The 11,639-nt window shown below is 32.1% G+C and overlaps 2 protein-coding genes across 4 annotated transcripts; both read left to right on the top strand.

The window, feature by feature from the left end:
* The first annotated feature begins 1,351 nt into the window (after positions 1–1,351).
* Positions 1,352–3,077, top strand: LOC143543890 (F-box/FBD/LRR-repeat protein At1g13570-like). Its single transcript, XM_077036109.1, has 3 exons — positions 1,352–2,240; positions 2,362–2,529; positions 2,615–3,077. Exons 1-3 carry the CDS (start codon positions 1,371–1,373, stop codon positions 2,873–2,875), a joined length of 1,299 nt encoding a protein of 432 aa, XP_076892224.1. The 5' UTR covers positions 1,352–1,370; the 3' UTR covers positions 2,876–3,077.
* A 1,820-nt stretch (positions 3,078–4,897) lies between these two features.
* On the top strand, positions 4,898–8,211 carry LOC143543910 (uncharacterized). 3 transcript variants are annotated; one of them, XM_077036127.1, is made up of 7 exons: positions 4,898–5,305; positions 6,339–6,790; positions 6,872–6,921; positions 7,044–7,128; positions 7,224–7,295; positions 7,385–7,492; positions 7,712–8,211. In XM_077036127.1, exons 2-7 carry the CDS (start codon positions 6,341–6,343, stop codon positions 8,018–8,020), a joined length of 1,074 nt encoding a protein of 357 aa, XP_076892242.1. In that variant the 5' UTR covers positions 4,898–5,305; positions 6,339–6,340; the 3' UTR covers positions 8,021–8,211. The 3 variants fall into 3 exon arrangements, with proteins under 3 accessions (XP_076892242.1, XP_076892243.1, XP_076892241.1); XM_077036128.1 differs by having other exon boundaries at positions 4,899–5,296; positions 7,047–7,128; positions 7,712–8,210; XM_077036126.1 differs by having other exon boundaries at positions 4,899–5,296; positions 7,712–8,210.
* Positions 8,212–11,639: the final 3,428 nt, after the last annotated feature.

The raw sequence follows: 11,639 nt of genomic DNA, 5'->3' as shown, positions 1-11,639 counted from the left end.
AAATCATTTCAAAATATGGAGGAATTTAAGTAAATTCATTGGATTTTTTTCTAAAGTAGTTTTTTTAACGAGGACAACGAATTAAACATTCTAGTTTTTTTTTTACTTTTTTATTTTTGATTTATATTTTGGTTATGAATTTATTACTTTTTATTTTAGAATATTCTTTTAAAGGGTTTTCGATTTTATAAAAAAACATAATTACAGAAATTGTCTTTTATGTTAACCCAAAATTTCACTCGTGGTCTTTTATCTTCTAAATTGATGTTTAATGTCCTTTACGTTTCAGAAGCTTACATTGTTTGTTCTTTTGGCCTACCCCGCTAAAAATCTTCGTTAAGTTGTGTCACGTGGGGGCATAACCTTTCAAACCACCTTCGTTCAATAATTTATAACAAAAAAGAATTACGGTTATACCCCCACGTGAGCAGCACGTGACACAACTTAACGAAAATTTTTAACGGGGATATGCCTAAAGGACAAACGTTGTAAGATTCCACGTAAAGGATAATAAACATCAATTTACAACATAAAAAATCACGAATAAAATTTGGGGTAAACATAAATGATAATTTATGTAATTTTTTCTAATAAAACCCATAATAGAAAATTCAAAAGAAAAGTAAAAAAAAAAAAAACCTAAAGCAAAACCAATTACATTCCATACGCGCCCTACATGTTAGTATAGTACGCCATAATTCATTCCGCCGGAGCCAGTTGGAATGACTCGCCGGCGACGGTTTCCAAGGTTAGACTTAGAATCATGGCTTGCTTGCTTATCTATCTGTAGTGTAGACATGCCGTTAATTGATTTCTGAAGCAAAAGTTAAACGATGATTATGTGTTGTAGTTTTACATTCAAAGGGTTCATCATATATGTTATTCGATACATACATGTGCTTCTAATTTGTTAGCTTTGATTTGATAACAATTATTATATTATATATATATATATATATATACAGAATGGGTAGAGATACAATAATGTCTTAACGTACGATAGGTACGTGAGACGCTCAAAGGCAAAAGTACTAAAACGCTCAACCAAACCCTAAAACGCTCAGCCAAAAACCTAAAACGCTCAAAAACGGTTTTCGTGAAAAAAAGTGAAAAATTGATTGATTAACCATCCAAAACTGTTTTTTTCGGTGAACCAATGGTTAATTGGATATGTATTGACGATTCCGAGATGTTTGGATGTGATTTCATGGATCGATTTCGTGAAAAAATGGATTCACGTACCTATTGTACGTTAAGATATTATTGTATTGAATCTTTTCCTATACATTGTAATGTTACTCATTGTAATGGAATTTTAATCTCTTTCTATAGTTATGTAGCATACAGTATATTTTGACCTTTTAATTAATATGATGAAATCATGGTTTTTTGTTCGTTCTATTCTATATTTCTATGTATGCTCGATCATGATGATTATTAATATGCTTCATTTTCTTAGAATAATGGAGACGCCGAGACGTAAGTTTGCACCGGGAGGAGATTTTATTAGCCACATGCCAGATAACGTGGTAACAAATATTCTGGATCGATTGCCATTACAAGACGCAGTGAGGACTGACATCTTATCAAAAACATGGAGGTTTAAGTGGACTATGCTTAGCCAACTCGTATTTGATGACAACTTCTTTGAGTGTTTATTAAAAACAAAAGCTAAAAATACTCAAGCCAGAGTTATAATTAGCAGGCTTCTTCTTCATCTTAGAGGATCCATTACAAAGTTTGTCCTCCGAGTAGATGACGAATTGAGTGTTGAAGATGATGATATCAGTCATTGGATTTTGTTCTTGTCTAGAAAAGGAATTAAGGAGTTCATTCTTGAGCATTATTATGAAACACCATATAAGTTGCCTACCCATCTTTTCTCTTGTTTAGACTTGACACATTTGGAACTCGATACTTGTTGCTTCCGTCCTCCTCCGACTAATTTTCATGGTTTTCCAAATCTATTGAGCTTAGATTTGCATTCACTATCTGAAGAAAGGAGTAATGTCTTTTGGGAGTTCATTACCAAGTGTCCCTTACTTGAGAGTTTGAAACTGACTGTTGATCTTTCTTCAGACAAAATAAAAGTAGCCGAGATTGCAAAACTTGAAAATCTCAAAATACTATCTTTATATTATTGTCATCTTGACACTATGAATAATTTTTGTACAACCTTTGAGCTTCTCGGTTCTCTTCCAAAACTTCAAGAGCTTAGGTTGGATTTTATGGGTGGCAAGGTAATTAATGTGAAGTTGAAGTCGTTGAAGTTTACTTTGCAAAAACATAAGTCTCGTATTTTTCTAAATCTGATAACTAATAAGTAATAGTATTTGATATAAGCTAATAACTCTTTTGTAGTTGACGGAAGGTGGTGCTAAACATAGGTTTTCTACTGCATTTCCCAGTCTCAAGGCTCTTAAGTTATCAAGAATGTGTTTAGACGTTGGTTTGGAATTATCATGTGCTATTGAGTTGATTAGGAGCTGCCCGAATCTGCAGACTCTTGAAATCACAACAAATAGCCAGGTATGAATCATGTTGCCCGCCTTATAATATATATATATATATATATATATATAGTTTTGTATCTGAATACTGGTGATTCTTTCAGTATACTAGCCCGCCTCAACCGGTAGACTACCATACAACGGAGCAGCTGCAGCTAAGAAGTGTGATGTTTGAATATTGGAAAGGTTCAGAGAATGACGTATGTTTGTTAAAGTATATACTTGCATGCTCGCCTTTCTTAAAAAAGAGTGTTATTCGTCCCTACGCACTCATTATGATTGCGTCGGATGAAAGGTTGAAGTTTACTAGTAAGTTGATGAAGCTGCATCGAGCTTCCCCTGTAGTTGATATCAATATATCCTAATTTTAGTTGTTTTAAAACTGCCTTTAATTCCTGCATATTTGTTTGAATATATGGCCTTATTGTCCTTGAATTAACTAAGGTTACATTTTGTTTCTTACTTTGGAATGCAAGATTAATAATTTTAAACTCATGTTGGGTACTTATGATATTACAATCTTGGAATGCAGAACTTGTATAAGTTTGTTATTTAAGTGGTAAAAGCCTAGAGGCTGTGAAATTTTTGAGTAGGGTTCAACGCGTCGTACACGGAACCTCTTCAGCTTTTAGGTCCCAAAACTTCGTTTTTAGCAGGATTGGCTTTGCTATTCAAAAGGGGGTTGCGGCTTAGCTTGTTGCCCGTTTGCCTGCCACTCTATTGTAATCGTTTTTATAGTAAATTATAATGAAATAGAGTTATCTAACTGAAACTTGTTTTAAATTCTGGTTTTGAACTTATCGGTTATTAGTCAAGGTTTTAACATTCTGCGTAGCTTAGTGCCACTATCCACACACTCGCAAAACATGTTTGATGTAGTCTTTCCTTTACCGTCATAGTCATCCGTAGGCGAACGTTATCATTTGCATATTTAAATTTCACACACTTGATCTGGTTTGGATGTTTTCACTTGATGTTCCTTATGCTCATGGATATAGTTAGAATTACGGGTTCGATCAACATGGAATTTTAGGCTTGGTTATTCGGTCGACTGCGTATGCTTAATCAGGGAACAAGTGGCTATTATAAGCAGAAATCTCCTTGTAAATATCTAAGAGTTTCGATGTAACGAAATCTTTTAAATCCGGTTGTGAGTGGCTATTATAAGCGGAAATCTTTGACTAATATTACAGTGAGTTTGTTGCAATGATGTACAAGATATTCATCCATCTATTGTCTTAAATTCTAGGTACAACCATTTACACATGAAGTACAACTTAATATGCACAAGAAATACTAATAATTAGTTACCATGGGGGCCGGTATAGATGTTAAATTCATTACATAAAACACATGTTCATCTGCACATGTAAAAGAACACATGCATTGATTTGTTTTGGTTCTTGTACCATTGTTTAAAGACAACATGTGCATGTTGTTTCTCTTCTGTTTCTTTATCTTGGAGACTTAGACTACTCACTAGTGGGGGGCTGGGGGTATAGAGTTTTGCTCATAATAAATTTCTTCATGGGATACCCTTCCCCATGACCCATGTTGACTACATGCATGAACTATCTTATCTTATAAATACAAAAAATGACAACATGCATAGCATAGGATCCATATTCCAAAAATCATAATCATTAATCATTTACAAATATGTATATACACACATACCATTTTACAGCCTATATGGGCCAGTCACAATCACCTGAACTTTTTAATTGTTGAAATGTTATCTTAAAACAGCTTCCAAAATAAACTAATATGAATTATTTTGTTCTTTCAATTGAATCCTCTAAAAAGATCACAAATTCAATGTACAACCAAACAAACAAATAGAAAATAATTGTTTGAAATCTAATGTGCACATGCATGTGTATCAAGTACAAACAAATATACTTGGAGTCTAATTAACTTCAAACATGCTCTCTAAACTAAAATTACATGTACATTAGTTGTTTTGTGGCCTAGCTAGACCAAAGTGTTGGATAAGACAATGAATTTCTTTACATCTATTTCCATGAATTTATCAAAATATAATTTAGTATCGAATTCTCAAAACATCTTTGGTTCCGTACACAATATATTACCATAATTCAAATTGCATAAAGCACAAGTAAATATGCTATGCCTATGCTGTTTCTTTTAAAATGGAAAGTTATGAACTAATAATCCATTGTTTATGTTATCTAGTGATATCAATAAAGTTTAAAGCTTGTGTACCTTTAAGCCACCAAAAGAATGATACATATCTTTTAGTTATACCACTTATCTTTTGAACTATATAACACAATATTTAATTTCATAAGAATCACAATTTTGGATGACTAATTTACCCTTTGACATGAGCTGGCAGCACATGGGTATACACTATACACCATCTATACACACACCAGCTAATAATTTGAATGATCATGAATCAATGAACCAAGATTTCTCAAGGGCATATTAGTAACATTGACCAAGTCATGCTTGTACCATGCACACTCATGTTTCACGTGTTGTAAATCACTGTACAAATACTTGTACTACAAGCATTAAAATGTGTGCCAATAGTTAAACACACACTTATCAGCCAATCACTACAAGGGCATATCAGTCATTGCATATTCAGTTTACCCCTACCCCATCATTTTCATACATGATCTGCTCACACCCCACTGAAATCTTCTTCACACACTCATCAAGACTCAATTTTTATTAGCAAGATTTGAATTTGAAGGCCAAATCTTTGTTTGTTCTTGAAGCACAAGTCAAACCCACAGAACTTTGAATCAAAAAAGGTAATCTTGGTGTGTTTTGTTCTAATATTTTTTGCATTTTTCATTTAAATGTGGGTTTACTCTGTTTTGCTCTGTTTCTGATCTTGAATTGGGTTAAACTTGTATTTTTCTAGTGATTTTAGTATAAATTGTTGTAAGTTTAGCATGAAAGTAAGTGTTGCACATGTTTGTTTGTCTAGGGTGAAAATGACAAAGGTAACATTAAAATTTCTTGAATATGTGGGTTTATAAGGTTTAAAGCCATAAATTCAGTAAATAATTTATCTGGATTTTGTTGGCCCTGACAGAACAAACAATTAGATCAACAAACGAACATCAAATTTGTTGGGGGTGGGGGGGGGGGGGGTGGGTTCCAGGCCTGGCTCTGAGAATGCGAAAAAAAATTTTGGCCAAAGGCGAAATTTTTTTTAGGCCTTTAATAAAAGGAACATTTTTTTGGGTTTAAACAATTTAATTCCAAATGGGCTTACTTTATTATGATTTGAGTTGCGTAAAATTTTTTGTATAAAAATAAGCTTAAAAATGTCTCAAAATTAGAACCCACAACCTTTTGGTTAGATGTCATACCCACTACCACAAGACCAAGCTACTGGTCATGTAATTGTGTTGAAACATTGAATATACATATATTTTTTCATAAAAGTAGATATAATTTTTTTTAAATAAAAAATTTCGGGCCTAGCGGGGTGTCGGGCCTGTGGCCGTTGACTACCCCGCCATACCCCATAGCCGACTCGGGTGGGTGGGGGGGGGACGCCCACGACTCTTTTCTTATAATCAAACGAACTTGAATATTTTATTTTTTTATTTTTTTGGGGTGATTTGTAAGTTTGTTTAAGTTCGTTTGATTATAAGAAAAGAGTCGCGGAAGTTGTCCCCCCCATATCTCGTATTCGCTTGTTGATCTAATTGTTTGTTTCGTCTGGGCTAACAAGTTTTGTTAATCTGTGTTCAATTTTTGCGGGCTTTAAATTTTATGATCCGTGAATATGGCTAGCAAATTGATCTTGAATATGCGTTTTTTATGACCAAAATCGAACAGAAATGGAAACTGGAAATGGAGTTCATGTAGAAGTTGAAAATGGTGTTGTGGATCAAGAAAACTCAAATGAAGTTGAACCATCAAAACTGGAAGTGAGTGAATCTTGTGAGGATGTTAATGGGACTAAAATCCCAAATTCGGTTGAGGTAAGTAGCAATGGGGTTGCTAGTAATGAGGTTGTTACTAAAGAGGATGCTTCAAAGAACAAAAAGAAGTCCAAAGACAGTGTAGCGGTTAGTCTATTGGCCCGTAAGCCTAAATCCCATATAACTCAAAGTTTATCTTTCCCTGCTAAACCACGAGCCCATGATTCCATGAGGACTAGCATGGACGGGCACCCTGTGAAGGGTCGGCCCGCATTGTCAAATGCAAATGCTATGAATCCTGCTAATAGAAGAGCTTCCACTGGTATGAAAACAAAGGAGTCGGGTCCAAATGTGCGTGCGTCAAGGGTAATTCCGTAAATTCCTTTTCTTGGTAGCTTTTAGTTTGTTATGTTATTTATATTTATTATGTTTTCTTGTTTGTTTTAGCCAAGGAAGTCAACTGGAAATGAAGATGGTCCTCCTTCTGCAGACAGCTTGTATGTTCATTTCAAGAATTTGACCTTTTTTTAACAAAAATATCTTGTTGCTAAAGTAATATTGTTTCTTTTTATAAATTTTCAAGAATTTGACTTTTTCATGAATCTATCTTCATGATTAGAAGTGTTGCCTCTAGTGGGCAGCATAAGAACAGTGTGGTGGGATTTTCTTCTAGGCTGGAAGAACGGGCTGAAAAGCGAAAAGAGGTCATTATCCGACCATCTATATGTTTATATCTTTCGTTTCTTTTTAACATAATGCGTATGTCAGTAGTTAATTATGTTTATTTTGTGTGCTCTAGTTCTTTTCAAAGATAGAGGAAAAGATCCATGCAAAAGAAGCTGAGAAAACCAATTTGCAAGAAAAGTCAAAGGTTTTAGCTTGTGAAATCTTTAGCTTATGACATAATATGTAGAATTTAAACACTTAAATCATGCGATAAAGATCGGTTTTGAAATGCAGGAAAGCCAAGAAGCAGAGATAAAACAGTTGAGAAAGAGCTTGATGTTTAAAGCCGCACCGATGCCAAAATTTTACAAGGAACCCCCTCCAAAAGTGGATTTGAAGAAGGTATATAACTATTTAATATTTATAACATCCTGTATTTATATTTCATGCTTGCATCATATATCGCACTTTTGCGCTAAACATTTGTTACATCAATATGTATATCTGCCAAGATTTAATCTTTATGCTGTCTCTGCTTATTTTTTATCATATCTATGTGTAGTGAATACTTACTGATCTAAATATATTTGGGTTATCGATTTTTAATACTCGAGTATACAGATACCTACAACACGCCCAAAATCTCCCAAGCTTGGCAGGAACAAGAGCAATGTGGCTGCAACCAGCAATGGGACCGCGGTTAGCCCACGTGTCACTAGAAACAAGACCGTAGTGAACACAACAAATGGTGATAAAGAGACTGCTATTCCCAAAAAACCGATAAGAAAATCTTTACCTAAAACTCCATCCTCTAAAACTGAAGTCAAACCTGAAAAGTCAAAGGAAAAGGTGGTTCAAGAAGAAGAGAAAGCATGCAATGAACCATCCCATGAAATCCCATCTCCAAATCCTATTGAGGTTGAAGGTTAAAATGTTAAATTGCGCGGTAATTTGTTTAATATCTGTATCTATTAAGAGTTCTTTTTTATGTTTTTGAAGTTGTTAAGTTTTCGGTGTTGTGAATAGCGACTGTATGTTATTGTCACATGTTCAAAGATCTTCTGGTTTATAACTTTATATGATGCTTGTATGAATTGTTTTATCTCCTTAAAATCCTGAGTTGTATAATTTGCAAAAATCTGTTTTGTTCTCATGGGATTGAAAAATGCATTATTTTCCATATGTTATATAATGTTTTCATTTCATCCAATATTTAGTGATATCTATAAGATAATGGTTGGTAGTATTTGCAAAACTTGGTGGTGAGGCAGTAGGTGGAGAAGACGTGGTTGGGTTTTCGAGTTTTTTGATGGTGGTGGATGGGAAAAGAGGGTAACATAAGCAGCCGAAAACCCAAAGTTTGTCGGATGATGGTTTTCGCTAAGAAAGGAGGTTAGTCGGAGTGGCAAAGTTTAGGAGTTCGCTTGGTAGGTTGCCATTTGAAGGACATGTTGCAAAAAATTGTGAAACTGAGGAGTGAGCAAAAATGGTGTGAATGATTGTCGATGGAACGCATTTTACGTTTAGTTTTTGAGAGGATGTGTGAGGGCAAGAAAAATGAGACACCATTCCATGTTTGCAAAATTATTGAATGAATTGTTTACATATTCCTTATCATTATCACATTGAAAACATTTAATGGCGCGATTAAATCGGGTTTTAATATGATTGTGAAAGTGAAGAAAAATAAGAAAGCATATGATTTGTTAGCTAGAGGTAATGTCAAATGTTATAGCATAATAAATAAGTAGCATAAGTAGAATCAACAAATGACAATTTAATATATTTATAAAAACATATTATTGACGATGTTTGAATTTTCAACCTTTTAATAACTTTATAATCTCTCATCTTATTCATTCTAGTTAATCATGGGTTATACATCAAAACCATTTTGACAGTAGGGTTATATAAAAGTTAAGAAATTAAAAGAAAAATATTGATTGAATATCAAACAAGTAGAAAATATCTAACAACAATCTTTTTTCAGGGTTGATTTGTTCATTCGATGCCCATTTTTTTCCATAGACACTATATATTGTATTATCTAGCGTAACTAGCAAACGTGGTCTAAAATTGTTAATGTTGGATGACGATGAGAATCATTGTGATAAAACAACAAATGTTGTATATAAAGAGATTTTTTTCAAATTTATAAATTTGTGATTCGATCATTCGTATTGTTTGTAAAATATATTTCATTTATTTTTTACTTTTAATTTTGATTTTTTATTTCAAACAACGAACCTTATTTATATTTATCAGGTGTAATACACAGCCACACGAGGTTCAAAAGCTAGTTAGTTTATATAATAACTATTACACTACTAGAAAACATATCAATTTTCTACAAATATTTTCTACAAAATTCCTACGACAAGTAATTCCAACAGATTTTAAACGAATTTCCATAAAAAAAAGTAAGCTCTAGTTTTCCTACAACTTGCAACAGAATGGTAACAATAAAATTTTAATTGGAAAATTGTTGCTAACTTTCCAAAAAAAAATATTTATCAAATATTTCTTTTGTTTTTTATGCCTGTATAAACTAACCCTAAATGAAAAATAAACCAGAAAATAGTTATTGTAGGTAGAAAGTTTGCAACGATGTATGTTTGTATCAATTTTGTAAGAAAAGTTGTTAGAAAACGATTGAAAACAATATTCAAGCATGTGTCTTTCTAACACCACATTTTGTTGGAAAATTGTTGAAAAGTTGTTTTTTCAACAGATTTCCTACGAAATCAATCGTAGAAAATTATCTAGCAGTGTTATAATGATGCAGAAGAGACCATAAGAAAACCTATAGTAGTGTAAAAATATAAATAGTTTTCTTGATAAAAAATAGTTTAAAAAATTTAAAAAACTCTCATTAATAAAAAATAGTTTTCTTGGTTTTATAGGATCTTTGTTTGTCTTAATCCTTTTCCTTATAGAAAACTCTCAAGCATGTTTCTTTCTAACACCACATTTTGTTAGAAAATTGTTAGAAAGTTGTTTTTTTAACAGATTTCCTACGAAATCAATCGTAGAAAATTATCTAGCAGTGTTATAATGATGCAGAAGAGACCATAAGAAAACCTATAGTAGTGTAAAAATATAAATACATACACATGTATTTAAATATATACCAAAAAAGCCCTTATATTAATATTAGTATTAATATTAATAAACCAATTCTAGAAAACTCTCATTAATAAAAAATAGTTTTCTTGGTTTTATAGGATCTTTGTTTGTCTTAATCCTTTCCCTTATAGATTATTAGTCATTTAGAACATAACAAACAGCAATATATTTAAAAAAAACACACACACGCATAATAGATGAATAAATTGTTTTAGCAATCAACCAAATTTTAAAAGACCACAACTGAAAGTGGAGCAGATATAAAAATATTTCAAGCCTACTTTGTAATTTGTAAGGTATTGTTTACATTAATTCAATTTGGGGAAAGGATAAAATATGGAAAAAAAGATGCTAAAAATGAAGTAACAAAGAAAACGAAAAATTTTATAAAATAAACAAATAAATTCCCGGTTGGTGATGTTCATCAATCATAAACCTAACAAATTATACATTTAACCAAATGTATCATGCAACATCTCAACAAATTAAATACTAGTTATATTTCTAGACCCTTCATCCCAGAATTTTCCTATGCAACAAAATACATGGATCTTTTAAAAATATAATAAAAGTTGAATGAATAATTTTCATGTCTCTTGTTGTCTTCTTTCTTTTTGAACTTTTATATCACAAATATGTTCAGATCAATCAATTTTTTGGAATTTAAATTCGGTAAACCCACTTTTATTCAAAATAGTTGTCCAAATGTCGTGTATATACGTAATTTGGTGCTAGTAGCGGATATAAACTACTTCAAAAAACTAATCTTTTAAATGATAACCAATGTTCAAGTCATTGATTGCGCATTATCTTTTATTTGAGGTATCTTCTCTTGATTTAGTTGTGTACTTGTATATAGGGGCATACATCATACATAGCAATAAAGCTAAGTGTATAAATGATATTTAGTAAATATGCATACGTAGATGAGTTTTTTTAGCGTTGAGTCTGAGTTCGAGCCCAATCCTAATCTTGAGCTCAAGCTGAAGTTGATTTGTCTTAATTGACTTGTTCATTAAGTGACTCTATTATTGGCAAGTGCTTGAATAGTTTTCTACATTTACTAGCTAAAGTTAAAGTGATCTTATGATTTAGCAATTATCATAGCAATATGTTTTTATTTTTCGGAAAACCGAAGAAAATAAAGACGATATAAATGATTTAAAAAGCGCAAAGGAAGTAAATCTCAATTTTTACTTTTTTATTTTTGTATTTTTTTTGTCGGTCAGCTGAAAATACTTTTAATGTTGAAAAATTTAATTAAGAATTTAAGATGGTTGTGATGTCTTTTTCTTGATTAGATATAACTTTGATTGTAGAATATTTAAAATATAAATTGACTTCAGTTTTAAATAAATAATGAAAGGACAAGCGTACTAGTTTCCAACATTAATGTTTTCTATTGAACAAAAATTAAAAGAAA

Source organism: Bidens hawaiensis, unplaced genomic scaffold (assembly GCF_021521415.1).
Source record: "Bidens hawaiensis isolate Kalapana, Puna unplaced genomic scaffold, B.hawaiensis_p1.1 tig00013347_1, whole genome shotgun sequence".
Lineage (NCBI taxonomy): Eukaryota > Viridiplantae > Streptophyta > Magnoliopsida > Asterales > Asteraceae > Bidens > Bidens hawaiensis.
Note: the sequence above shows the minus strand (reverse complement) of the source record. Positions and strands in the feature narration are given on the sequence as shown.

What these genes read in the sequence shown, in the direction of transcription:
- LOC143543910 (XM_077036127.1), top strand. Translation starts at nt 6,341, where the DNA reads ATGGAAACTGGAAATGGAGTTCATGTAGAAGTTGAAAATGGTGTTGTG. An exon ending in CCTCCTTCTGCAGACAGCTT is followed by an intron (nt 6,922 to 7,043) that starts GTATGTTCATTT and finishes CTTCATGATTAG; the next exon opens with AAGTGTTGCCTCTAGTGGGC. An exon ending in CAAAAGTGGATTTGAAGAAG is followed by an intron (nt 7,493 to 7,711) that starts GTATATAACTAT and finishes TCGAGTATACAG; the next exon opens with ATACCTACAACACGCCCAAA.
- LOC143543890 (XM_077036109.1), top strand. Translation starts at nt 1,371, where the DNA reads ATGATGAAATCATGGTTTTTTGTTCGTTCTATTCTATATTTCTATGTA. An exon ending in TGGATTTTATGGGTGGCAAG is followed by an intron (nt 2,241 to 2,361) that starts GTAATTAATGTG and finishes ACTCTTTTGTAG; the next exon opens with TTGACGGAAGGTGGTGCTAA. An exon ending in AAATCACAACAAATAGCCAG is followed by an intron (nt 2,530 to 2,614) that starts GTATGAATCATG and finishes TGATTCTTTCAG; the next exon opens with TATACTAGCCCGCCTCAACC.